General features: G+C 41.7%; 1 protein-coding gene across 5 annotated transcripts in view; it reads left to right on the top strand.

Annotated features, from left to right (window-relative positions):
- Positions 1 to 5,502: 5,502 nt before the first annotated feature.
- The window catches only part of CABIN1 (calcineurin binding protein 1), a 108,198-nt gene continuing 86,156 nt past the window's right edge, over positions 5,503 to 27,544 (top strand). For all 5 annotated transcript variants that reach the window (XM_075275483.1, XM_075275492.1, XM_075275500.1 and 2 more), the window contains exons 1-12: positions 5,503 to 5,576; positions 11,847 to 11,897; positions 12,000 to 12,092; positions 12,178 to 12,291; positions 13,031 to 13,165; positions 13,946 to 14,126; positions 15,983 to 16,112; positions 16,876 to 17,025; positions 17,106 to 17,392; positions 20,526 to 20,691; positions 22,466 to 22,599; positions 26,784 to 27,001. In XM_075275483.1, the coding sequence (XP_075131584.1) occupies positions 11,895 to 11,897; positions 12,000 to 12,092; positions 12,178 to 12,291; positions 13,031 to 13,165; positions 13,946 to 14,126; positions 15,983 to 16,112; positions 16,876 to 17,025; positions 17,106 to 17,392; positions 20,526 to 20,691; positions 22,466 to 22,599; positions 26,784 to 27,001 (1,611 nt within the window). In that variant the 5' untranslated portion in view covers positions 5,503 to 5,576; positions 11,847 to 11,894. The remainder of the gene's footprint in view (positions 5,577 to 11,846; positions 11,898 to 11,999; positions 12,093 to 12,177; positions 12,292 to 13,030; positions 13,166 to 13,945; positions 14,127 to 15,982; positions 16,113 to 16,875; positions 17,026 to 17,105; positions 17,393 to 20,525; positions 20,692 to 22,465; positions 22,600 to 26,783; positions 27,002 to 27,544) is intronic.

Consider the following 27,544-nt stretch of genomic DNA (forward strand, 5'->3'; position numbering starts at 1 on the left):
TGAGAGGTGGAAAAACACCGCCTGGCAGGTGCGAAATTTGATGTGGAATTCATTGCAGAATTTGATCAAGGGAGCTAATGTCCGTGCAAAATCTCGTGCGGACATTAGCATCGGACACTAGCTGTGTCCGTGACATTTTGCATTGATTTTAAATGAACATCGGGTGCGATCTTTTACTGTCCGTGGGTGTCCTTAACAGCAAAAACTTACATGTCGGGTTTTGCTGTCCGCTTGAAAAGTCGGACATCTTTTGGAACGGACAGTTAAGGACACCCACGGACAGTAAAAGATCGCACCCGATGTCCATTTAAATCAATGCAAAATGTCACGGACACAGCTAGTGTCCGATGCTAATGTCCGTGCAAGATTTTTCATGGACATGAGCAGCGGACACTAGCTGTCGGACACCGACGGTAATGTGAACGCCCCCTAAGCAATAAAATTCCTGAAGCTGAATTTTTCAGCTAGGAAATATTTTACCGGGTGAACATACCTATAATCTGAATTTACACAATGTGAATTTAATGTTCACGTTATTTATATTTGTTAAAACCCCTCCAGTGTTTTTTGGCTATACAGTGGATTTTCGGTCCACAAATCCAGATAGAAAATCTGCAGCATATGCACCACAAGAGAAGATAATCGTACAGGGCATTATCCCTCTGACACTTGCCCAAGTTACAGAAATACTACTAATATTATAAATGTGATTTTTTTTTTTTTTTTGTGTGTTTACTACTCGATCACACAAAAAAGGCTGAATGGATTTGGATGAAATTTGGTACATAGATAGTTTGTAACCCTGGATTAACACACAGGATACTTTTTTATCCCAGTAAATGACATGGCATCATGGCTGTTATGAATTTATGTTCCTATACTATATTTAATTGCTCTTGGCAGCAGCTAATTGCAGGTTAAAGCCTGGTCTGTTATCTCTCTATGTACACACAGATAACACTGAGTCCATTCTGTAAAAGCATCTGCATATTATCTGATCTGCGTCAGTGCTGAAACACTGACTTGAGACAACCCTTTTAATCCAAATTGTCAGTTTGCCAGTTTTAAACATGCCGGGAAAAAAACAAAATCTAATTTGTCACAAAATTCTCAAAAAGACGAGCACTATGAAGGTAGCCAGAAGTCAACAGAGTACTCCTCAAGCTGGACTCAAAGGGTATCATCGACGCCAACAACATGCTCATATGGCGTCCCAGCAAACTGCTGAGATGCCAGAACAATCACAGGCACGGTGCAAGGAACAAGTTGAGCAGCAGGGCAGCCGACCCATCTACGGCAGTAATTTGCTGAATATAGGCGGATCATCGACGCCAACAACACGCAGACAAAGTCGCGGACAGAGACAAGTAATATAATAATTCAATTTAACAGCAATCTGTGTTCCACTAGTGTCTATGCAGACTACCAGCCTTTCACTATATTATACTTTGTGACACCACTGATCTCCATAGAAACTTGAAGATGATGCTAAAGTCACTATACCTTGCATGGTCTGTTATCCAACCATACTTTGGCCAGTACTTGGAAACGAGCACAGGTAATAGTCTGGATAGAGGTAAAAGTATGAACCATTTGTGCCAAACTGCGGACTTCAGAATTGGTGCATAGTCTGCAAACAACTGCAGTGTGAATAATGGCATTCTGTACACTAGTCTTCATACAGTCCTAGGCTGGCTGAGATGCTTCTGAATTCTTAAGGCATAGATGGGTTAGTAAATACCCCCCACTGTGTCAAATTTATCATGGTACATTCACAGGGATTGACTTTATTTTATGATCCAATGGAAAGTTCACAACAAAATCTATGCCTTCCACACAGATTTTGGTGCAAAGGGTGAAATCTTCATCAAATCACATGTAAGAGGAACTATTACGGATAAGGGGGACTATTACTGGTACGGGGCACTATTTATAAGCAGGGACTATACTGATAGGATGGCACTGTGGTTATTATTGTTTGTGGGATAGAAAGGGGGCTTCCACTGGAACTACTGCAACCGCCTTCTGAATTTAGTGACTATGATAGTATTGTTGGTATATCAGCATTTGGGGCCTCACTTTTAATATTGCCCAGGGCCATTGTTTATCTAAAACTGGCCCTGTCTCAGTGTTGTCTGCAGTCCTGGTTTTGGGACACAATAACTGATTAAAATTGCTGACCAAAACACTATGTGCATGTAAGGCCTTAAAGAGGACCTTTCACTGATTTGGACACAGGCAGTTCTATATACCGATGGAAAGCTGACAGTGCGCTGAATTCAGCGCACTGTCGGCTTTCACGATCTGTGGTCCGGGTAAAGCGCTATCGCTCCCGGTACCGTAGCTCTTTACAGTCAGAAGGGCGTTTCTGACACTCGGGTACATCCTTCTCCACAGCAGCGCCAATAGCGCTGTACAGTGTGAGTGGGGAGGAACGCCCCCTCCCTCTGCTCACAGTGCTCGTCCATAGACAAGTATTATCAGGAGGGGAGGGGGTGTTTCTCCCGGCTCACTCCCTTCTGACTGTAAAGAGATACGGTACCGGGACCAATAGCTCTTTACCCGGGGCACAGATTGGGAAAGCCGACAGTGCGCTGAATTCAGCGCACTGTCAGCTTTCCAGCAATATATGGAATTGCCTGTGCCCAAATCGGTGTAAGGTCCTCTTTAAAGGAAGTCTATCACCCCCTTCAACCACTTAAAACTTCTACCATAGTCCTGGAGATGCTGTAAAAAAAAAATAAAGCTCAGACCTTTCCTATGGTTCACAGCCCCATGGATGCATAGAATGTGAGCTTTTATTCTGTTGCTGGTATCAGAGGTGTGTGTGTGTGTGTGTGTGTGTGTGTGTGTGTGTGTGTGTGTGTGTGTGTGTGTGTGTGTGTGTGTGTGTGTGTGTGTGTGTGTTCAACTCCCACTACCCATCGCAGCTACATTAACTGAATAAGGGATGTGTTTTGTAATGATTCAGCGATACTCAGGAATAGAAGAGAAATCCCCAAGTGCTCCAAGGTCTTTATTTCCATAAAAAAGTTTTTTTCTATGAGGCTGTGAAACATAACAAAGGTATGATTTTCATTCATTTGACAGCATCTCCAGCACTATGGTAGCAGTTTAAAGTGGTTGGGTGGCTTTAAATGGATTGTCCAAAATAGCACATTTTATGGCCTATCCTTAGCATATCTGATCTGAGGGGGCCAACAGGTGGTCCTGCACCAATCAGCTGTACGGGGCTGCTTTTGGTGCACATACCATACACAACACGGCTGAAAGCAGAAAGCTCCATGCCCTGTTTAGTGCCAGGATTTGCTGCTTGGGAGGAAACCAATAAAGTGTACATATCACCCTACACGCATCAGATCTTTGTGACCAGAATGCGCCAACATAACCCCTCTTTGTTTCCTCCCATTGCACTCCCGTCCATGGTCCGGTGTCCAGTGTTGTCAGCGGTGCTTTGCTGCCTCCTCCACCTGGGTATCCATACATGCTGTTTATGAGGTTGTGACATTCTCACAACTCCTCCAGGTGAGAGGCCAACTGGTCTTATTCTCTTTTTATATTTCACGATTTTGTGATCTCCCAAACCACAACAGATCTACACTATTTTGGCTGCTCAGTGTTCTTTTCTCTACTTCGAGAATTTGCTGCTTAGTTCCCAATGAAGTGACTAGCAGTGAAGCTGCAGTGACACCTACACCCTAAACACAGACTGGAGATTTATGCCTGTGGCCCTGTGTTGTGTATAGTACAGGTGGAAGCGGCCCCATACAGATGATCAGTGCATGGAATAGTTGTTAGGCTCCCACCAATCAGATACTTTTAATCATAAAATCTGATATCTTGGAAAGTTCATTTAGGCTAGGGCTACATGGTCACTGCCATTGCACGACCAAAGATAGCCAGGCCAACTTGTGACCCTTACAATAATGGTAGTGAATGGAGTTGCATTGTGACCCTAAGAGTGCTGTGACAGCAACTTTTAGTCACAAGAATATTGTTTTTGACATTAGAAGTTGCGGTCAGGGCGCTCCCAGGGTCACAATGTGACTCTATTCACTAACATAATATATACAAAAAGGAAAAAAAGACGTGGACCACTAGTCAGCTCATGGCGACCTCTTTAAAGCGGGTCTCTATTGGCTGGATCTCCACCGATCACCTAGTAATCAACTATGCTGTGGATGTGGCATAGCTTGAAATTATACAATACCCCTTTGCATTGTAAGTCATACTTGCCAACATTTGTGATGTAATATCCGGAAGAACAACATGCCACAAAAATTTCAGGTAAGACCAACACCTCCTTTCTTGTGATTTGGACAATAAGACTGAGGCCCCACATTGCGGAAACGCAGCTGTTTTTGTTGCAGATTTTGCAGCAGTTTTGTGAGCCAAAGCCAAGTATGGTTCCAAAAGGAATGGGAAATATATAAGAAGTTCTTATACTTCTCCCTTCTATGCAATCCACTTTTGGCTTTGGCTCAAAAAAGCAACAAAATCTTCCAACAACAAAAAAGCTGCGTTTCCGCAGCGTGGGGCTGTAGCCTAAGTCTTCACAGAGTATACACTCTGCTCATTCTGAACGTAAAAGGCTTAGTTCACACGGAGTTAACGCACGTATACACGTGTCAAAATGTGAGCGCTCAAAACAGATCCCATTCATTTCAATGTGTCGGCTTACGGGCGTATAACGCTCATCATTTTGTGCTTGCAAAATTACGTGCGTTAAATGAAGAAAAAAACTCAATGGCTTACCACAATGTATTTTTACACATGTAATTTGTGGCAAAATGCGTGGAGCATTACTCCGTGTGAAGGCTAAAAGCCTCCTATTGATTTCAATGTGTAGCGCCCGTAAGCCGACACATTGAAATGAATAGGATCTGTTTTGAGCGCTCACATTCTGCGCACGCGTTAACTCTGTGTGAACTCGCCCAAACGTTCAGAATGAGCGGAGCGTATATAAAAAGATGGGCTCAGGAGATTCGCCCTCCTTTCTGGGAGGTTACCCCTAGAGTCTCCAGTACAGTTGGCAAGCACAGCATCTGTGGTGTGGATATAAAACTGGCAGTGTACCAGTTATACAGTATACACTGGGGGTCGCTCTTTGCAATGCACAGGGTTAAACATTGGAAAAGCAGCAGAAATAACGCTAGGAATTTCACAGCAAATGATTTGATTATGATTTCATTGCTATCCCTTGTGCACAGTCACTGCTGACAGTATCTAAGAGCAAGGCTATGTTATATGTTATTATATTATATAAGATGTTCCACTTGTACAGGATGAAGCTGGCACCCTGGCAGGTATTTGGCATACACTGCTGTACTTGCCCCCTGCAGGCGCGCCTCCACATACAGAGACTGCCACTAGAGGGCGCTGTTGGCCGCATCTCCGCTCACTATAGGTATTTCCGGGTGTATAGCGCGGACTTCCAGCACTCCTCAAAGTGGTTGGCTTGTAAAAAGGAATGTGTTGATTGGTTATTTTGTGACTGGAAGCCTAGCCTATAATCCGCCGCGATACTACGGGGTGCGAATGGTCCTGCACGGAGCCGGTTGCCGTGGTGACCAGAGGTGAGTTTTACGGTTTTCTCCCGGTTATTCTTTCTGCTGGAAGAGAAAACATCCCGCTGAGCGCCAAAGGACGTGGACGGGTGCAAAGTGCACAGAGGAGGGGGGTGGGAGCCGGGCCGAGCGCGCTCATTCATTCTCTAGGGGGAGTTCTACTTGCCGAAGGACGTAGCTTTATTGAGGGCTGGTGGCGTATAAGTACCTGTATGTATTGTGTCATTACATTGTGACGTGTGCCGGCTACTGACACCTGACTTACACACATACTCTTACAGACCACGTGACTGTCTGTCTGTCTGTCTGTCTGTCTGTCTGTGAGGGGGATGGACGATTACATACTGCATTGTTCTCTGTGGTGTGTATGCCTCTTCCTGCAGCCCTGGAGACTTGTGCTGTGCCCTGACTGTCTGCTGACAGGTTAATGCTGCTGATATTATTTCACTCCCCACCATGCAGCGATGAGCCCGAGAAGGCCAGGAGGCAAATGTGCGCTGCTGTCAATATTTTACCCTGGTTAAAGGGCTTGTCCAGTTTCTGCAAATAAATGTTACTGTTTGTATAGTGAAAACTCCATGATCATGTGATGGACAGGTGTATGGCTCGGTTCACATCTGCGCCCGGTCTCCGTACAGGCATTTAGTTTACAGCTCGCCATATGAAAAATGCAGAGAGAAAACCCTTCAAGCAGCGCTTTTCTCTCCTAGTTTTTCACCCTTTTCGTTCAGTTAGGGAGCGTTCACACTACCGTCGGTGTCTGACAGGTAGTGTCCGCTGCTAATGTCCGTTCAAAATCTTGTGTGGACATTAGCATCAGACACTAGCTGTGTCTGTGACATTTTGTATTGATGTAAATGGACATCGGGTGCGTTCTTTTACACTCCGTGCTTGTCCTTAACTGTCCGTTCCCAAAGATGTCTGACTTTTCAAGCGGACAGCAAAACCCGACATGTAGGTTTTTTTCTGTCCGCTTGAAAAGTCGGACATCTTTAGGAACGGACACTTAAGGACAGGCACGGAGTGTAAAACAATGCACCCGATCTCCATTTAAATGAATGTAAAATGTCACGGACACAGCTAGTGTCCGATGCTAATGGCTGTGCAAGATTTTGAACGGACATTAGCAGCGGACACTACCTGTCGGACACTGACGGTAGTGTGAATGCCCCCTAACTGAACGAAAACCTCGCAGACCCATTATAGTCTATGGGATCCACAGTTTTCCTAAGGCAGCTGCTTTTTTTCAACATTAAAAGTTTATTGAAAGTTTTACAATTTTTACAAAACCAGAAAGGGGAGGGGAAAAGGGGAAGGGGGGGTCAGGGAGGAGCAAAGAAATATGGTACAACGGTAAAGTTCGGGGGATGAGGAAAGGGGGGTGGGAAGGGGGAGATAAGGGTGCAAGGGATAAAGAAACGCTCTGTCACAGCAGAGTTCCAAAACAAAACAGATATATAAACCTAGAAAACATCGGAATATCTATTGCCAGACAAAGCAAACAGAAAAACATATGAACAGACAGCACAAGGGGACACTACACAGGGGCCACAGAAGGGAAGAGGGAGCGGAAATCGGCAGAATAATAGAAATGGTTCCAAAGGAACCAAGTCTGCTGATGTTTGGTTTCGTCTTGGTGGAGCTCAGCCACCAGGGTCTCCATAGTTCGCAGAGCAAGAATCTCACTTAGCCAGCCAAGGAGCGAAGGAGGAGTCGAGGACTTCCAAAGCCTAGGAATAACAGAGCGAGCAGCAACTAACAAAAATCCAAGAAGCCTACGGGTGGATTTGCGAAACGTCCGGGAGAATAATGAAAGAAGTAGGGGCGCAGGATCGTCCTCCAAGTCAATTCCCGTCACTTGCCGAATCACCTGTCTGACCCTGGTCCAGAAGGGGCGTAGAAGAGGGCATCCCCACCAGATATGGGCCATCGTGCCTCGCTCGGAGAGACACCTCCAGCATCTATCTGAAGTGGAGGGGTATATATCATGCAGGAGGGCCGGGACTCTATACCATCTGGAGAGTATCTTGAAATTGGTCTCCTGTGCCCTACATGACATGGAGAAAGTATGGCACACACGAAAGGCCGACGACCACACATCCGGGGGGAATGAAACCCCCAATTCCCTCTCCCACCCAGTGGTGAACGATGGAAGCGAATCCTCCGCCCCGTCCAACAAGAGACCATAAAGAAGAGAGACAGTATGGGAGGGGGAGGAGGGGGAAATACAGAAACGCTCGAACGGTGACAGGGGTCTGTGGAGATCCCGGGAAGATCGTATAGAAGAGTAGAAGTGGGAAAGTTGAGCGTACTGCCAGTGGAAGAGAGGTGTGTCCGGACAGGAGGTCTGGGTTAGAATCTCAGAACGGGAAAGAAGTGAGGACCCCGAGGTGACCTGTTTGAAGTAGAGGATGGGAAGACCCGCACGATAAGAGAGAAAAGAAGAACCCAGGGCTGCAGGAAAATCCGGGTGACCCGAGACGGGAGTCATGGGGCCATCATTCGTGGAGAGGAGACGCAGGGCACTGAACCTGCGATAAACTCCCATGGTCTGGCGCGCCACGTAGGGAAGCGGATACCGCTGATCATCGGACCAGTACTTCTCAGGGAGCCAGGGAAGTGCAGTGAGGGGAACGGGGCTCAACGAGTCCTCCAGGGCAACCCAGAGCTTTGTCTTAGCAGCGTGAGGCAGCTGCTTTTTTATGTGGATTAGTTATCCATTCAGGGATTCCCAAGTGGACCTCCCGAACGGAAACCCGTGTGCAGATGTGCACCAAGGCTATGACTTGTTACACGGGAGGTGTCTGATTACTGTGCTGTGACTGTATCAAGCTGTGCACCTGTGTGTCCATCACATGACCATGGACCGTATATCACAAAGGCCGTGGACCGTATATCACATGACCATGGACTGATGTTTATCCACTGGAAGTAAACAAAGCATGACAGCAGAGCAGAGATCTAGAAAACAGCGAGGAATTGATTCAAAAATAGGAAAATTGTAGAACTTTTTACTCTCCAAACAGTAACATTTATTTGTGGACATTGGACAATCAATTTAAATATAAGATCAGTCTTTTATTTATATTCTCATTCTAAATATTTCTCTATTAGTTTTGAGAAAGTAAAGTTAACTTCTCAGAAATCTGTAATGGTGCTAGTGTGGAGTGTCCAAAAAGCTGAGAAAGACATAGCACAGTCATGTGTGACTCTTGCTGACCGTTATCTGGGTGAATCTTGCTGGTTATTTTTGTCTAGAAGACCACCGGTGTGATCATGTGGGAGACTTCTTCTATAAAGTGCCTACTAATCCAGAAAATGAACAGAGATGTAAGGATTCAACTTGATGGAGAGAATGGCAGAACAACCCGTGAGAAACCTTGTCCTGAGACAGCGCAGACGGCTCTTTCATTCAGAAGTTAGAGCATCTGCCAGTGTTGTCATTGCATTTAGACTCTGTTCACTTTTGCCTTCTAGGATTGCATTGGGGTTTTCCATCAAGAGTTTTGGTATTTCTGACAAGAATTGGTCTCTGGTGATATTTTGCCATGAAGAATAGCAGAGTCTGGTCTGTCACACTCTGTTGGTAAAGGGACTATTCATATGTCTCATTATCAGTGAAAGACAGGATCCTAAGGTGAACGCAGCCCTATTTGATCTGTCCTGTTATTTCCACTTTGTGTTGAAATGGGTCACTGCCATTAAATGGATATTCCAGGACTAAAATATTGTCCTTTAAGGTATCCATATCAGACACACAAATTAGCTTTTTGATGCAGTCTCACCACTCAGGTGAGTGTCAGTTCTGCTTCAAAGGCCAGTGACCTGTTTATATACCTTATAGGCTCAGTTCCATTCCAGCAAATGGTGTTGAACTGTAATACCAAGTACAGCTGCTATAAAATATCTGGCACTCTGTAAGTGGTGTAGAGGCCACAGCGAATGCTGTAGCTCCTGCAAACAGTCGTCTGTTTTTCAACACCTCCAAAGTGTTTTTTGTCTTCCTCTGTAACAACTGTGGTTTGTAAGTATTAAATGGGTAAATGTGCTGGATTTAAAGGGTTGTTCCAATTAATATTTTTACTTGCATTGCATTGCAAGTTCTGTTTGGGTCCCTGGTCTCCCTGACCTTTGGCCACACAGGAGCGGGTCAGCCAGTCTGTGGCTGAGCACTGATACTCTTGTTGAATAGAACGTCATTGCGCAGGCACTGATTGGCTAAAAAAAAACAACTTGCGTACAAGCAAAAAGCAAAGACTGGGGAAATGGAGACTCCCACTTGACCCCCTCTCTAACAGACAGATGAGTATGTATTGTTTTGTTATTTCTCAATATCATTGGGGAATTCAGTACCATGAGTATGGGACCAGCCACCAGGAGGCTGACACTAGGAATTTAAAATATTGTGGGCTATACGCTCTAGTGCCTATTTCATCCACCAGGGGTCCCATACACTGAGGCACAGGGCACCTATTCCCACATCAATTCCTGGGCTCTTAACTTGTTTCAGGCTTCTCTATGGTCCTCCACTATGCTATTATTTTCTGGCTTCTGTGGTCCAGACCCTTCTTCTGCTGTCTGTCTATAGACTTGTCATTCCACATTACTCTGTCCTGGGCTTGGACTTAATGCCCAACGGCTATCCGCCTGGTTCATATCTGGGTGGTGACTGCTCATCTTGGCTGTTGCAAATTATTTGCTTCTTCTCCACAGTTTCTTTTTGTGTCCTCAAAATGCCAAGTCTTCTTGGTGTGGCCATCTTGTCCTTTTGAAAGAGTTATGACTTTAGTTATGACTGTGTCTGTTAAACTTTACTGGCCTTTTTGGTGGTCATCTCTTCCTTATTGGCAAATCCCTCTTCCTCCTCCAGGATATGGGATGTGGAGATCTTTTGTCATTATGATGGTGCCCCTCCCATCAGATTTTGTTCCCCCACTTCCTTCCTAACTGGTCTCTCTTTCTGGAAGGTTCTTATCCATCTTAGGTGGAATGTATTCTTCTAGTCATGTCTGACTGTTTCCCTTTGTGGCTTGCACATTCACCCTTGGATGTAGCTTCTCTCTGCTTTGTGGTTCTTCTGTAGGTTCAAGGCTGAACCTCTGTTCTGAGTGACCGCCCCCTGTGTCCACATGGTCAGGTTTTCTTAACATCTAGCTTTACTGCTCTTCCAAGTCACCATCTGATCTTAAGGATCCTGCATCTAGTCTTCACCTCATGCGGTTTCTTGGCGGATTCTCTTCCCACCCTCTGGAACTTGTTTAGGACATCCCATAGCACTGTATTCCCCGATGATATTAGTGATGAATTTGGCTTTGTGATCTCGCTCTAAAATCCCTTTCTTGTTAGTCATTGGGGGACACAGATCTCATCCTCTGTGATGTTGTCTTTTGTCTTCTGGATGTATTTGTCATGTCTCAGTTATATTGATTCTTCTTTCGCTCTCCTACTGCTCTTAGTATAACCTTCTGGTTGCCAAGCCTATACTTATGGTGCTGTGTCGCCCCAGTGGATTCAATGAGAAAGGAATTGTGCAAAAAAAACAGACAAAAAAAATTTGTTGGATCGCCTCTTGTAGTTTTATTTATTTTTTTATTTTCAAGACACTACTTTATCATAGCTTATTATCAGTTGTTATTCTGCAAGCCTGTTTAATCAATAACTATATTTTACCTCAAGTATCTGAGAAGCTTATCCAAAGGTGTAAAGTCATCTGACCTCCTCTCCTCCTGTTTTTGCTTTTGTCAATATCCAAGCAAATGTCATCACTATGATATGTCTACAGGGTCGTTCAGGGTGGGAGTCTTGGGATCAGATCCCGACCTACAGTGTTATATATTAGCGACCTTTCTCTTTAAGCCAGTCATGCAAATTTAAAGGGGTGGTTTTCTATTGTTAAATGAATCCTCTGGGAGTGAGCAGCTGTTGGAACCCTTTGCGATGAGCTGATATTTTCCTCTCTTCAGCTCTGTAGGAAAAATGAAATGATACATGTTGGATGTAGAATTAAATCTAGTCCTGACACTGTCTGTTGAAGATCACCAGTGACGCCAGAATACTAATAACTTTGGCCAAGACCGCAACTCTCACTCGTTTTTGGCTTTCAAATATGCTTATTTTGATAAAATCTGGATAGCCCATCACATAATAGCCTGAAATAACGGTGAAAAATCTCTGCCATTTTCAGTCGTCATGAGATACTTATGTTTCTTTCTGTGATGATGTCATTAGTGGATATTCTAGTCACTGTAACATTCATCTAAATCTCTTTTTGTGTTTTAGAATGGATCCCTCTCCGTAGCTGGAAAAACTCACATTGAACCATTCAGAATGGTAATTCAATTTGCTGCCACTTTTTTTTTTTTTTTTTTTATTATTATTTTTTATAGTAATGTTTTTTATATATTGTACCTTTTTGTGTTATTTTGTTACTAGATTCGTATAGCGGCCCTGAACGCCACCTCAGCCGTAGAAGGAGAACATGAAGAGACTTTTAAAAGCCACAAAACTCAGACCAAAGAGGCGCAGGTGCGTGTAGCAGAGTCATTTGTTTGAAGTTGCCATTTTGTATGCGCAACGTTGCAACACCATTTCTTTGTCCCTTTCTTTGTAGGAAGCTGAGGCATTTGCACTTTATCACAAGGCCTTGGACCTACAGAAGCTTGACCGCTATGATGAGTCCTCCCAGGCCTATCACCTGCTACTTGATACCCGTCTGTTGCAGGAAGTAAGTAAAATGCTATTTGACTTTTTTAGTGCAGTTCCTTGGTTCTGTCAGAATGCTTTACTAGATTCTGTTCACATGTCTGTTATTCCCACTGTTTTGTTCCATTATAGATGCAGAACAGTGAAAATGATAGAAGTACTGGATGCATAGTTGAACTTGCAGTATTGCATTTCTGGCCCACTTTTGGTCCATCGATATGATGCATGGTGTACGTTCTCCATGGTCTCTTCAGTTGCCTTTTAGCTGGTGCAATTTTAATCTTGTTCAATAAAATCTATCTGGATATCGATGACCAAATTTGCAGTCTTTATTTTATTTCTTTTTCACTTACCATATATACTCGAGTATTAGCCAACCCGAATATAAGCCGAGGCCCCTAATTTTACCACAAAAAACTGGGAAAACTTATTGACTCGAGTATAAGCCTTAGGGGGGGGGGGGGGGGGAATGCAGCAGCTACTGGAAAATTTCAAAAATTAAAATGGTCGGAGTTTTTGGGTGCAGTAGTTGCTGGGTGCTGGGACCCCCCCTCCTAAAAATAAATAAATAAATATTTTTTTTTGCTGACGAGAGTATAAGCCGAGGGTTGTTTTTTTTTCAGCACAAAAACTGTGCTGAAAAATTTGGCTTATACTCGAGTATATACAGCATATATTTTGTGCTGTTGTCTAAATTCGGTGGATTTGTATACATGCTATGAAAATATATGTGCTACATATAAATGTGTTCTGTGTTTCAGGCTGTGCCTTTGAGTGAAGAGCGAGAGGGTCTAAAGCATCCTGGGTTAATGCTAAAGTATTCAACATATAAAAACTTGGCTCAGCTTGCAGCAAAACGAGATGACCTGGAGACTGCAATGGAATATAACCTAGAAGTATGTGGTTGTTATTGATCAGCTATGGTGGATGGGATTGGATGCAATTATTTAGGCCACGCCCCTTTTAATCACAGGCTTCGGTGGTCTTTGACATCTGTCAAAAGACTGGAAGAGAACAGGCAGTCGTGCTAGTGTGGGCCTCAGCATATTATGCTCTGAGGTCTCTTCAGATCCCAGTGTATGTTTATCAGTTTTGGTTCAAATGTGTCCAAACGAACCAGCTGGGTGAACCCTATGAGACGAATTTTGTGAGGTTTGCCTAACACATACTTATACATAGGGGCATAGTTAGAAAGGGGTGACCTAAATAATCACTATTTAATCTTAATTGAGGTAAAATTAATCAGAATTTTGATTAAGATCATAACTGTCTAGCCCTATTAAAAGAGAGGATCTCCTCTTTCATTTTACGTCAAAAGCAAGCATCTGTGTGTTATAATGACCAAGATACATCCGTTTGAAGTGACCCTCCCACACCCGCATTTCCTCATAATTTTACACAGCCTTGTACTCTGTACACATTGAGAAACAGGCATAAGTTCTCAATAGAGAAGCAAGAGAAAGAGTAAAATAAAAATGTAGGATTTCACAGAAAGGAGACAAAATAAACAATATATCTAAATGTATTAACATCTCAGAAGCTGCTGATAGATCAAAAGCTGTCTGAAAGTTTAGTTACACTTTAACTCCGATCACATCAGAATGATAATGGAAATGTTAATGCCTTTTTTGTGATGTCTCATTTCTAACTTTTGTATTTTTTTTTTTCTATGACAGGCTGTTATGTTGGACTCCACTGATGTCAACCTATGGTATAAAATTGGTCGTCTGGCTCTTCGCCTAGTACGCATTCCGTTAGCACGACATGCATTTGAAGAGGGCCTTCAGTGTAATCCTGATCATTGGCCTTGTTTGGATAACCTGGTCACTGTCCTATACACTATTTATGATTATAGCAGTAAGTAGTTAAAAGCAATACTGAATCTCTAACTTTGTGGGGGGTTTTAATGGGTTCTTAAAGGTAACCGCCAGTGCCCGTATGCAACCTCTCCACCTAGAAACTGTTTTTTATTTTTGCACAGACACAAAAATGGACATGCAGGACTTTGTGTCTGTGCAAAAAAAATAGTTTCCAGGTGGAGAGGCTGCATACGGACACTGGCAGTTACCTTTAAGAACCCATTCAAATGCATAGCTACGCATAGAACAAATGGGACTAAACATACAGTAAACTTACAGCAAGAGCAAATAAAACTCCCTAAGGGTCAGTTCACACGTGAACTGCCCGCGCGGATTTTGACACGGAAAGAGACGCGGTGAGCCGCGTCTCTCTCTTGTCAAAACCCGCCTGCCGCGACCATCACGGTCGCGGCTTTCCCCTCCGCTGTTGGCTCAAATGAATGAGCCGACATAGGAGGGAGCTGCCGGGGGCGGAAGCCGCGCGGCTTCCGCCTGAAGAAAGGTCATGTCCTTTCTTTTCTCCGCTAGCGGCAGCCCGCCACTAGCGGGAAAAAAAAAGCCCAGTGGTCTACATAGACCACCATTGTAAAGGGGCGGATTTTGAAGCAAAATCCGCTGTCAAAATCCGCCCCTTTGTTCACGTGTGAACTAGCCTTAAAGTATTCGATGAGAGGTGTATTGTAGAATTAGGACATTATTATTTTCCATGTTATTAGTTGCAGGACCCCCATCCACTTCAGTTGAAATGACTATGGTAACAAAATAAGTAAAAAATAAAAGAATTATGACATTTGTTTTAAAATATAAATCATTAGTTATGGAGAATGCTTGGTTACAAGCAGAATCAATTGGTTCAGCTATTGCTAGGCAGGTTCCTGAGATTCTGTGGATATCAAAAGAGCCAGTGTCAGAGAACTCTTCTAAATATAATGCTGACACAAACAGAACAGCAGATCGCACCCTACCTGCAAGGGACGGGGACATATGTGACTAGAACATAAAATTAAAATTAAGGGGCGTGATGGGGTTAAATGTATAGGGAAAAGGATATAAAACACTTTTCTCATTACACTTGTTGAGAAATTAGTGTATTGTACTAGAAAACAACCGAGAGTTGCAAAGGAATACCCACGTGGACACTAGCATGCAGAGTTTTTCCCAGCCTCCCTTACCCAGGCTGGTTGTCTCTATAAAGGTAGTATTTATGTGGCCCTACGCTGTCTTCCCTACTATATATCAAATCTCACCCCCCTCCACCTTGGCTCAAGCATAAATATAGTAGGGCACACATATAAATCATGTTTGTGTGTGTATCTATTCCTTATTATTAATAGAGGGTGCTGGCCAGTGAGAGCAGAGGCAGGTCTGCGAATTCTTTGCATGTGACTACCATCTGTATTCTGTTGTATAGTAAACGCAGAATACAGATATTTCTTAGTAACTCTCAGTTAGGGAGCTGTTAAGGAGACAATTTAGAGGCCATTTTCTAATAAAGATATAAAGAATAAAATTTATTACAAAAGTCCTGTAGAACACTTTCCTTACACATTAAAAAACTTGAAATGACACTTTAAACTTTAAGCAAATGTGTCAAAAAGTAGTAGAACAATATTGCAGATGAAATGAGTACAGGGGGCAATTCACATTGCACAAAATAGCGAGGAGCTCAAACAAAAGGGCAGATTTGTTTATTGATAATTAGACTTCTTCTCTGTCTCAAAAATCCTGTTAGGCCATATGGATGTCATGAAAATGATCTGCCCGAATCTGTAAGAAAGAATGACTTGCCATTTATAAGGACATCTCTTGCTCTGGAGATCTTGTTGTGATCTTACATGGCATCTTTCTTTTCAGCCTGTTTGTACTTCATCTGCAAAGCTTTAGAGAAAGACTGTCGTTACAGCAAAGGTCTAGTACTAAAGGAGAAGATCTTTCAAGAACAGCCATGTCTACGAAAGGACTCTTTTCGTATGTTTCTGAAATGGTAAGTACCATAGCTTGATTGCATCTTCGTATGGTACATGGCATTAGTATTATTGGTTAAAAGAAAAAAAAAATGTATATACGGTATTACTGCAATATTTAGATTCAACATGGTGTAAATGTAAAATATATATCTTTAGTCAGAATGCACTTTGTTACCCATCACTTTATAATCAGTGGGAATAAACTTGTGGTACTCCCACCGATCCTGGTAATGTAGTAGTAGGCCTCTGAATCGGCACTGTGACCCCTTTGTTCTCAGGAAGTTATATGCCATCTCTCCATAAATTTCAATGAACTACGGCCTGTTTTTTAGTGTAGATGGATCTCTGTTAGTGAATTGAATAGTTTAGCAGCCAAGAGAGGGGCTCATATTAGGAGATAGAAGGTTTTCCATTGATAAGATATATTACAAAGCTTCTTATATTCACCGGGACTATTCATTTAAAGAAGAAGAATCTGAAACGGCTACTCTTTAAAAAGAAAGTCTTAGCCACATAGTATGTCACATATGTCTGATAGATGTAAGTCTCACCTCAAGATCAGGGGTCAGTCAGTTTGCTGTTCCATGGTCCTTTTGAATAATAAGGAGGCCATGCATATGTGGCTTTCTTCCCATTCATTTCTAAGACCGGTTCCAGAAACAGCCGAGTAGGTCACTGTAGAAGTGTATGGAGATGGATAAAACACCTTAGGATATATTTCTTTTTAATTGTTTGTGTAAGTGTATTATAGCTATGTATCTAATTTTGTATGCGTTACAGTGACCTTTCCATTCACGATGTGGATGTTAGTGAGGAGGAGACTAACAAAATTGTGGAGGAGGCGTTAGAATTACGCAGGAAGCGACAAGCTCTATCTGTAAGACAGGAGGAACCTGATTTGAAGCTGATTCAACCACTCCCATTTTTTACGTAAGGATAATATAGTCAATAGCTGAGACAGGAACCACTGCAAATATTTTTATCAAAACTAATCTGCTCCTTCTTCACAGGTGGAAGTGTCTTGGAGAAAGCTTACTGGCTATGTATCAGCACCTTACAACATGTGAACCCCCTCGTCCTAGTTTGGGGAAAAGGGTTGACCTCACTGACTACAAAGATGTTACAGAATTGGATTGTGTTGCCCAAATTTCCTCACTGGCAGGCAAAGTCACAGACAAACCCAACACTTCCACTCCATCAACACAAACCGTGCCAGTACCAGAGGCCACCCCAATAGTTCCTACCACTAATCCAGTCGTGTCCTGCCAAGCCAATAATGATTCCTTAGCTGCTCAAGGTGAGAGTCATGTTGCAGGGTAAGCAGGGAGCAAATCTCTGGGTCCAATTTGGCATATTCTTCAGCACAAAACAAAAACGTATTCTATATCTCTCAGACATGAATGGTTGCCCCCAACTTCCAGTCAGTGTCCAGCTTGGAGCATTGCAAGGAATTATGGAAATATGGTTGCTAATCCACTTTTTGGCTTTAGTAGTCTGCTAATATGAAAAGTCCTTGTGTTGGAACATACTCTAGATTATTTGTTTTGTTGACTCTAGGTGGGATTTATGAAGACTGGCGTTGTCGACATCAATCTTCGTAACCCCATCACCAGAAGAGAGTGCGCCTAATTTATGATGAGGCTCATGTCTCCTCATAAATAAAGCTCATCCTCTTGTCAGGCTATACACCTGAAAGGAGATCTATGCAAGCTCATAGCTGGCACAGATTTCCTGTGTCATTTACATCGGATTTCTGGGGTAAATGATAATATATATCTGGTGGGGCGCTGAACGCCATTTCCATGCTATCTTGTTAGGAGAGTGGCAAGGGTGGCACAGAAAACAAAAAGTCACGATTTATTATGTGCAAAAAACTGATTTGCGCCAAAAATTGCACCTTTTTATGCCTTGTACACCAATATACTGGCGTACAAGGCATAATACACCATCTTCCAAATTATTATGCAAACTATATTTTCTCCTGTTTTTCCTAAATGGAAATTCAAAATGATAGTCAGTCTGATTCAAATGATAGTCGATTCAAATGATAGTCAGTATAATGTGCAAGTCTTCAACAGTTAGAGTATAAATCAAATTTTATTGGACAAACCTCCCAATCATGACATTTTTTTTCCCAAAATTTAAAAAAATCTAAATCCCCTGTTTTAAATTATTCTGCACAACAGTTTCTAGAATTTCATAGGTTGTAAAGAACTGAAAATGGTCATTTGTTGAATTTGCAGCATTAACATATTACTCATTTGCTGAAATAGCAAGCCTATAGAGAATCCTACACATTGAACTTTGAGGGACTCCAGAGGCACCAGCAGTTTCAAATACCATTTTGCTGCTTTGTAATAATATTTTAGCAGCTGTTCTCTTAATCCGCTGAATTTGTCAGTTAGAAACCTTTCTGATTATGACTTTATCTGCATGAACCCATCTGTACTCTGAATCATCCACAAATCTCTTCACAGTATGAAGATCATGCTTAAGTTTTTTTGAAATATCTAATTCCTAAGGCATTGCACTATTTGATACTTTTCATCAGTAGAGAGATCCTTTTTCTTTCTCACATTGCTAGAAATGTTAATAATGGTGAATATCCTTCTTAAGTAGGTTTCCTTTAATTGGGCCCACATGGCAAGCTGATTATCACAGGTATTTGAGATTGATTTTAGTGATCCAAAGAACCCGGAGACACAAGTCCATCCATGAGTTTAATTGAAAAACAAAAAAAAAGAAATCTTTATGAAACTTAAAGCTGATCTGCATAATAATTTGGAACACAGTTTAAATGTTCCCCATTATTTTTAAAGCATAACTAAACTTTTTGACTTGATTTTCTGGCAATATTATGTCATTAATAAATTATATACAGCACATTTTGTCTCCTTTCTGTGAAATCCTGCATCTCTTTATTCTTTCCTTTGCTTCTGTAGTGTGAACTATTTCTGCACTCTCTTATTAATTTTGTATGGAAAATGAGGGTAGGCGAAGGTCACTTCAAACAATTCTTAACAATTAGAGATGAGCGAACACTGTTCGGATCAGCTGTTCCGAACAATACGCTCCCATAGAAATGAATGGAAGCACCTGGCACGTACACTTTGCCGGCGGCCGGTCGCCATGCCAGGTGCTTCCATTCATTTCTATGGGAGCGTGCTGTTCAGAACAGCTGATCTGAACAGTGTTCGCTCATCTCTATTAACAATCTCTTGTTATAAAATGTAGAATATGACACCAAGGTTGCAGTTCTATCTATATTATATCCAGAGATATCATTGGTTGAAAATACAGTTGGCATTAAGATATTTACCGTATATATACAACTTAATGTCATATGCAAGAAGAGAATCTCATCTTTCAAATGACAACTAAAGCAAGTTTGTACGTTTTATAATGTCCGAGATCTGCTTGAAGCGACCCTCCCCTCATTTTCTCTATGTTTTAAACAGCCCCTACTCCAATACACCGTGACATTCATTGAGAGGCAGGAACAGCTCTCAGTACAGAAGCAAGGGGAAGAATAAAGAGGTGCAGGATTTCACAGAGAGGAGCCAAAATGTGTCAATAAAGTATATTATAAAATTTTATTAATGGCACAAATACTGCTAGAAAATCAAAAGTTGTCAGAAAGTTTAGTTACGCTTTAAGTCACATTCTTTGAGAGATGAATAGCATTGTCTAAAAGACTATTTAGTGACATGAACGTTTAAGGAAGGTTACTTCTGAAAACATTACATGTCCGCATTATGTGGAACAGGAGTGAACATTCTCAATTCCCTGGTTGCAGTGTCTATGCAATATAAATGATGGTCAGCAGCACATCACCCCATGTAAACAAGGCAATGTATGTGACAGTCATTTTAAGCTATATGGGATGGGGGGGAAAATGATTGCAGTAGTATCAGCGCTAACATCAGGCTGTATAAACCAGTCTTAAAGGGGCTCTATCACTGGGAAAAGTCATTTTTAACTAATCACATCCTTGCATAACCTTTAGAAAGGCTATTCCACACCTACCTATATTATGTAGATTGCCTCAGTGGTTTCTGAATAAGTCCGTTTTTATTCATATGCTAGTTAGACTGTTGCACGATACATCGTGCACTCCTCTCCTGTTGTTTCCTATGGGAGGCTGCTGCTGCTGATGACTCAGCTTCCTGTTTGCCTCACACACATAGGAGATAATAGAAGAGACGAGTGCTACTGGGAACTTCCTGTGCTGGCTGGAAGCTCATTAGCATATTAATAAAAACGGACTTATTCAGAAACCACTGAGGCAATTTACATGCTAAAGGTAGGTGTGAAGTAGCATTTCTAAAGCCTATGCAAGCATGTGTTTAGATAAAAATGACTTTTCCCAGTGATAGAGCCCCTTTAAGTCTATTTGTTGAATATAGTGTTAGATTTTGACCTTGCTGTAGATCAGTCCAGTGGCGATAAGAACAAGAAAGGAGTGAAAAGAAAGAGAATCTCAGAGGATGCAGGGGAAACTGCCAAAAGACGATCCGCTCGTGTTCGCAACACTAAATGCAAAAAGGAGGAAAGAATTGATTTTCAAGAATTACTGATAAAGTTCTTACCATCCAGGTAAATGTCTTCCTTTTGGGGATGAGTGATTTGTTTATAGAATACTTTTGTATAGATGACTATGTGTTGAATTTGCCCTCTATTAATCTACCCATTATTTGTCACTTGTTCTCTCTTTTTGTTTTAATTGGTTGTTAAAAGGGTGTAAATAAAAATACATCTTCCAACAACTATTTTTTTTTATCCTATGGAGGAAGTGGTTGAAATTAATGTTTATTTGTATTGGTTCACATTAGGTTTTTTTGTATGATAGTCCGTTAAATACTACAGTCATAGTAAACACTTCCAAAATTCTAAATCAAGGCTCATAGCAATTGTTAAAAAAAAGTTTTCTTAAGGAGGCCTTAGGGCTAGTTCACACAGAGTAAAATGGTCCAGATTTTAACGCGGGAAGCCGCGTCAGAATCCAGACCAAAATGCGGCTAGTCCGGAGGGTGGTGTCGTGAGGTGGACGTCCACGGCTGAATCAGCTGCAGAATCCGCCTGAAGAAAGGGCAGCTTGCTTCTTTTTTCTGCAAGTGGGAATAAACCATTCGCGGAAAAAGGAAATGACCAGATCCCATTGATTTCAATGGGAGGCAGTTTTTTGAGCAGGATTTTGAGGCGGATTCCTCCTCAAACTCCTGACCATTTTACCCCGTGTGAACTAGCCCTTAGAGTTACTCAAAATGGCTGATTTCAACCACAAATATTTTATGGCTAGTGAAATTTAACAATATGTAATCATTTTAGCCAGCCGGTAACAGTCATTGTCCATTCAGCAGTGTTTTAGGCGTACCTTCAACAGCTTTTTGGAAATAAATATCACACTTGAATATAGGAAACTTTGTAATATATAATATTAAGGAAATATGTTTCCTTCTCCTCTTATTAGGTAGGGTTCACATTACCGTTGGTGTTTGCTCAGAAGGTGTCCGTTTTTTTTGTTTTTGTTTTTTTTTATTAAACTGACTCCTATCAATAACGGACACAAACGGACAGTAACTGATGCCTATCAGTTACTGTGTTTTATGTCCGTTGCCCATAGACCTCGATGTTTAAAAAAAAAAAAAAAAAAAAACTTACTGTCCGTTCTTTCAAATGGACAGAAAAGTCCTCCATGTAGGATTTTTTTTGTCCACTTGAAAAAATGGACATGGTTGTAAATAGACACTAATGGACACAAGATATAATCCCATTGAAATTAATGGAAATTGAAAATGGCCAGCTAGTGTCCATTGCTAAAATCTTGTACGGACAATAGCCACGCACACTGTTGAGCGGACACCAATGGTAGTGTGAACGCCCCCTTAGACTACTCTTCTCCTTCTTGTCATTAAGGCTGTTTACATAGAATCCATATTCATAGCCTGCTCACACACAAAATTCTATGAGGGTTGGAGTTAGAGGAGGTTGTTAATTCATTTATTGCCTTATTCTGTGCAGTGATAGACTCTTATCATAAAACATAGCAGGGATCCCTCACTCGCCTAGGCCTCACTAGTCCTTGACTGTGTATGGTGCCGTTGACCATAACAGCTTGGCCAATCAATCTTTCTCTGAAAGAACGCTCCCTAGGAAAAAAAATGTGTTCTTTGCCATGAGTCATTGAGCATGTACGTCCAGTTTGGATGATGGTTTATATAACTTTATGATCGTAATGATAATCCGCTAAGTCATTGTTCATTTAAGGTTGTTCAGTGATCAATGTAGTTCTGTCTATTGTGACTGAAAACTTTTATAGTTCTGGTTTTTGCATTAGATTATACTTAATTGTTGCTTATATCCTCTATAGGCTACGTAAACCTGATTCAGAAGAGGAGGAAGATTCTTTTGGCAATTATGAGATGCAATCGGATTTAAAACAAGAACATTTTTCAACTGGAGACCAAGCAATGTCTTTTGATTCCACTACTTTCATGTCATCGGGTTAGTACATGCTGTATGTTTACTTAATATAGTAGAAAAAGTGATGCATACAGTGTTTTATTCTTTATTTAACCCCTTAGCGACCCATGACGTAACTGTACGTCATGGGTCGCATGGGGATGTATGGAGCGAGCTCACACGCTGAGCTCGCTCCATACAGGGCAGATGCCGGCTGTATCATACAGCCAGGACCTGCCACTCCTGAACGTCACATGAGGGCGGTGATCGGTTGCTATGATAGCCGGAAGCCTATTGAAGGCTTCCAGGCTTGTCTCTGCACGAGATCTATTAGACGATGCCAGAGGCATCGTCTAATAGAAGTGCTGCGATTTTCCTATTCATTGCAATACTGTATTGCAGTGAATAGTATGAGCGATCAGACCCCCTAGGTTTCAAGGTACCTAAGGGGTCTGATCATAAATGTATAACAAGAAAAAAAAAAGTTTTTAAAAGTATTGAAAAAATTAAAAAAATATAAAAGTTCAAATCACCCCCTTTCCCTAGATCAGCTATAAAAGTAATTAAAGAACATTAAACATAAACATATTAGGTATCCCCGCGCTCCAAAATGTCCGAACTATTAGAATATTAAAACATTTATCCCGTACTGCGAACAACATAGCGGCAAAAAAAATAAAAATAGCCAAATAGCGGTTTTTTCAACACTTTGCCTCCTATAAAAAATTGAATAAAAAGTGATCAAACCATCAGATCTTTCCCCAAATGGTATCAATAGAAACGTAATCTTGTCCCGCATAAAAAGACACTACAACCAGCTCCATACATGGAAATATGAAAAAGTTACAGGTGTTAGAACATGATGACACAATTTTTTTTCTATTTTGCAAAGTTTATCATTTTTTTAAAAGTATCAAAACCTTTCAAATACTATATAAATTTGGTATCACCGCGTTCGTACTGACACGTAGAACACAGGTGACATGTCATTTGTACCAAACAGTGAACGCTGTAAAAATTAAACTAATAAGAAAATGGCGCAAATGCATTTTTTCTCCAATTGCACCTCATTCTGAATTTTTTTCCAGCTTCCCAGTACATTGTACTTTGTAATGGCACCATTCAATATGTTGTGCAATTTGTCCTGCAAACAATAAGCCATCATGTGACTCTGTGAACTGAAAAATGAAAAAGTTATGGCTCTTGAAATGTGAGGAGGGAAAAACGAAAATGCAAAACCAAAAAATGGCCTGGTCCTTAAGGGGTTAAAGGAGTTCTCTGGGGTCATTTGCCCCAGTACTTTGTTTTCCGCTGCCAGTGCCCTTTCCATCTTCTGCCAATGTCACATTGTTGGAAGCCTTAAGACTAAGGCTCACATGAATGCTGAGACCAATTGGTAGCCTTAGAGGTTGCTGGAGAGGAACTGGTGACATCACTCATTTGCGTTGCCTTTTACTAGCAACTACTGAGGCCACTGATTTGTCTCAGAAGTCACGTGAACCTCGGTACTTCCAGAAGCACTGTGAAAAACAGTGTGTCTGGGACAGGTGTTTATGGTTTTGTTTTAATTTTACATCAACTCTGGTCACCCTACACATTGCTACAAATCCTGAACAAAGATTATTACAATTGGAGAATATCAGAAAAAGAAATCTGTTTACAGTTAAACGGGTATTTCCACAATAACAATTGTATTTCATATAAAACTAAGTTACAAAATACCACTATGTCCTATTGAAAGCAATTAGTAAAAGTGTATATGTCACCTGTCCACCGTTCTGCTAGGGAAGCCGTCAACGCAGTGGTAATTTGCTGTACCATTTGGATCCTTACATGGAATGCTGAATCCACCTCTAAGAAGACAGTCATTGTTCATCCCTGCTCTCAGAATGAACAGCACTACCATTTTTGTAAAAGGCCTAGAAAAGCTCATCTCTGAAGTTATGGGGGGGGGGGGGGAAGCCTCTCTTCCCTCACAGGAGTCCTAAGCGCTAGCCTCCCTCCTCCAACCATCCTCATTGTCTTTGCTCCTTTCATGACTCCACCTCTCACTCTGGAGGGCAGTCTTCCCAGGACTCCCACTCCAATAAGCCCTCTTTCAAGCCCAGAGGTGTCTGGCAGTCCCTCACTAAGCTCTCCAGGCCTTTCTCTTCCAAGCTATCCTCTCTATGAAGTACCTCACACACAGTCAGGGCTCCTAGGATGGGGAGAAAGCTGTGCTCCTTCTAGGACAGGCTGGCTTGCCAGCGTCAACAATGCCTGGGTCCGAGAGGTTGTCGACCGGCTACTCCATAAAGTTTTCCTCCCTTCCTCACTGAAGATTTTTTTCCTGTCCACTTTGCATTTTTTTTCTCCGCTCATGCAACTTCTTTTCTTCAGGCTGTCTCCACAATTCAACAGCAGGTTGTCATTCAGCGCGTTTCCAGGGCTTCTTTTGCAACTTGTTCTCCGTCCCCAAGAATGGCGACTCCTAAGCTATCGTCTCCATGAAATACTTCAACACACCAAAATTCAATGTATGAAAAACTTTATTCCATAACCTTTATAAAAAAAAATTAAACACATAGCCAATCAAAAAATAGAGCATCTGGATATTCGATGATGCTCTATTTTTTGATTGGCTGTGTGTTTAATTTTTATATCAAAATTATTGAATAAAATTTTTCATATATTGAATTTTGATGTGCTGAAGTATTATATTACAATTTGTGACTGGAGTCCATTCTACTTAGTTCTGCTATGAGTTGTAACTGGCGATTCTGGCCCACTGGGACAAGTCTTTGTCTACTCTTGACCGCCTGATCCTCCTTCCTCCCTGGGTTTGTTGAAAGCTTCTGTGTTTGATCTCCACCCCTGGAATGTCCTAGGGGAATTCTTTTTTCTTTTTTTTTTTTTTTTTTACCCCCTATTGTTGGCAGGTGATTTCCACTGACACCAGTCTTTCCAGCTGGGGAGAGGTGTTCAGTGCTTTGATTATTCAGGGTCCGTGGTCCAAAACAGAGACCTACTCCAGATCAGTGTACTGGAACTGAGGTCCAACTTCTTATACCTGTCTCATTGGACCTCTCTCCTACAAGGGTGTCCAGTCAGAGTCCAGACCACAACTCTACTGCCATCGCCTACTTGAATAACCAGGGTGGCACCAGTAGCCATGCAGGAAGCCTCCCATTCTCTTATTTTTTTTAAAATTTTTTTTTTTGAGGCAAAACATCATGTTCCAGTCCTGTCAGCGGTCCACATTCCAGGTGTGGACAATTGGGCGAGAGACTACCTAAGCCGAAAAAAGCTCAACTCGGGCAAGTGGTTGATTCAACAGCTGATCTTTCTCCGATTGTACTCCTGGGGGGGGTGGGTGCATACTGGATGTCGACCCCTTTGCCTCCTACTTGAACCAGAAGCTCGTGCGCTTCCTCTTCTCCCTTGGGTTCTTAAGTTCAAGGTGATTTGGTACACAGATCTCATGTTCTTACTGGCAGATGCTCCATGGGCTCTTCCTATACTAGTCGACCTTTGTTCAATGAAACCAAGGGACAGAATTCCTCAGCAAAACTCTGTGCCCCTTTGAGTGTAAAACAGCTTTTCTTTTTCTTTTTTTTTTTTTTTGGGAGGGGGAGGCTGTTCTCAGTATCAGGAGACGGGCTCATTGACTTCTAGGAGCCTGATTTCAGTTGCAGAGGAGCCAATGAAAGCTGATCACAGCTGAAAGGGCACAAAACCCTTCATTGCAGCGACTAATGGGGGTTTTGGTACTCGAACTGCTACCAATTAAACTGACAAGTCAAACTGACATATTTTGTCTTGATTACTCAGTTAACTATTGCTATACTATGGTATGCTCGGTCCCTTGCTGTGAAGCATAGTTGTGGTAGGTTTCTAGATTATCTTTCTTGTATCATATCTTTTGTTATTGCAACACTTTGCCTAATGTTCTGTATGTGAATGTCTGTTATGTTCTGTTAAACTTTTGAAAACCTTAATATAAAGTACAGTAAAAAAACAAACTTCTGACAACACTATGACATGTCAGAAGTTTTCTGATGTGACCGCTGCCCTTTAAAATAAAGCTTGATCACGTAGTGAATATAAACTAATACAACTTTCTAATCTGCTTTCTGCTTGAAATTCCTCACCACGTACAAAGAAATTTGCTGCCAGAGAATGAGAATTTTCCTGTGTGTTCTTTAATGATGCTTTTCTCATATTTTTTTTTTATTTTGTCCTAATAGAGAGGCAAGATGTGCATCAATTCCTTTTGGATAACTTAGAAAATGGGGGTATATTGGAGCTGATGATGAGGTATCTGAAAGTGATTGCTCAGAAATTTTTGGTAAAATGGCCCCCTGCTCTGTCAGAAGTTGTACTCAACATGTATACTTCTTGGAGAAAACACAGCAGTGGTCTTCCCAATCCTCTGCTTAGGGACTGTAAGGACCAACACATTAGAGTAAGTGAGCTTTATTTCCTGTCTGTTATGCATTCTACATTGGTTTGCTAATTGATTTGTGACCCAGCATTATAATATATATAATAATCATAATAGAGTGTTGTCAAATTGTACTTGCCAATTATGCTGGGTTCACACCAGAGCCTGATCTCTGTTTCCAGGCGTTTTGTGCTCTCCGCAGCGAAACCATTATTTATTTATTTTTTTAACTGGACACAAAATCCTGAAAAAAAATGCCTGCAGGTTTCCGTCTCCTGTCCAGTTTCGGTCAGGAAACGGGAACCTCCAAAACAGACTGGGGCGCAGATGTGAACGAGCCTTAAAGGAGTTTTCAGTCTCCAAATGTGACCTATCCACACTTTCATGAGGACATGAAAGGTCCTCTTTAAGTGCCATTTTTGTGCCAAGTGTTGCTGACATTGACCTTTCTTTATCAGTTACTTCTTAGTAACACATTACTTATTTCTGTTTTTGAATATCCAAAGTGTAATTATTGTAGAATCACCTAAAATCTACCGCTGTGTTGAATTAAAGCTGGATTTA

This window comes from Leptodactylus fuscus, chromosome 1 (genome assembly GCF_031893055.1).
Source record: "Leptodactylus fuscus isolate aLepFus1 chromosome 1, aLepFus1.hap2, whole genome shotgun sequence".
Classification (NCBI taxonomy): domain Eukaryota; kingdom Metazoa; phylum Chordata; class Amphibia; order Anura; family Leptodactylidae; genus Leptodactylus; species Leptodactylus fuscus.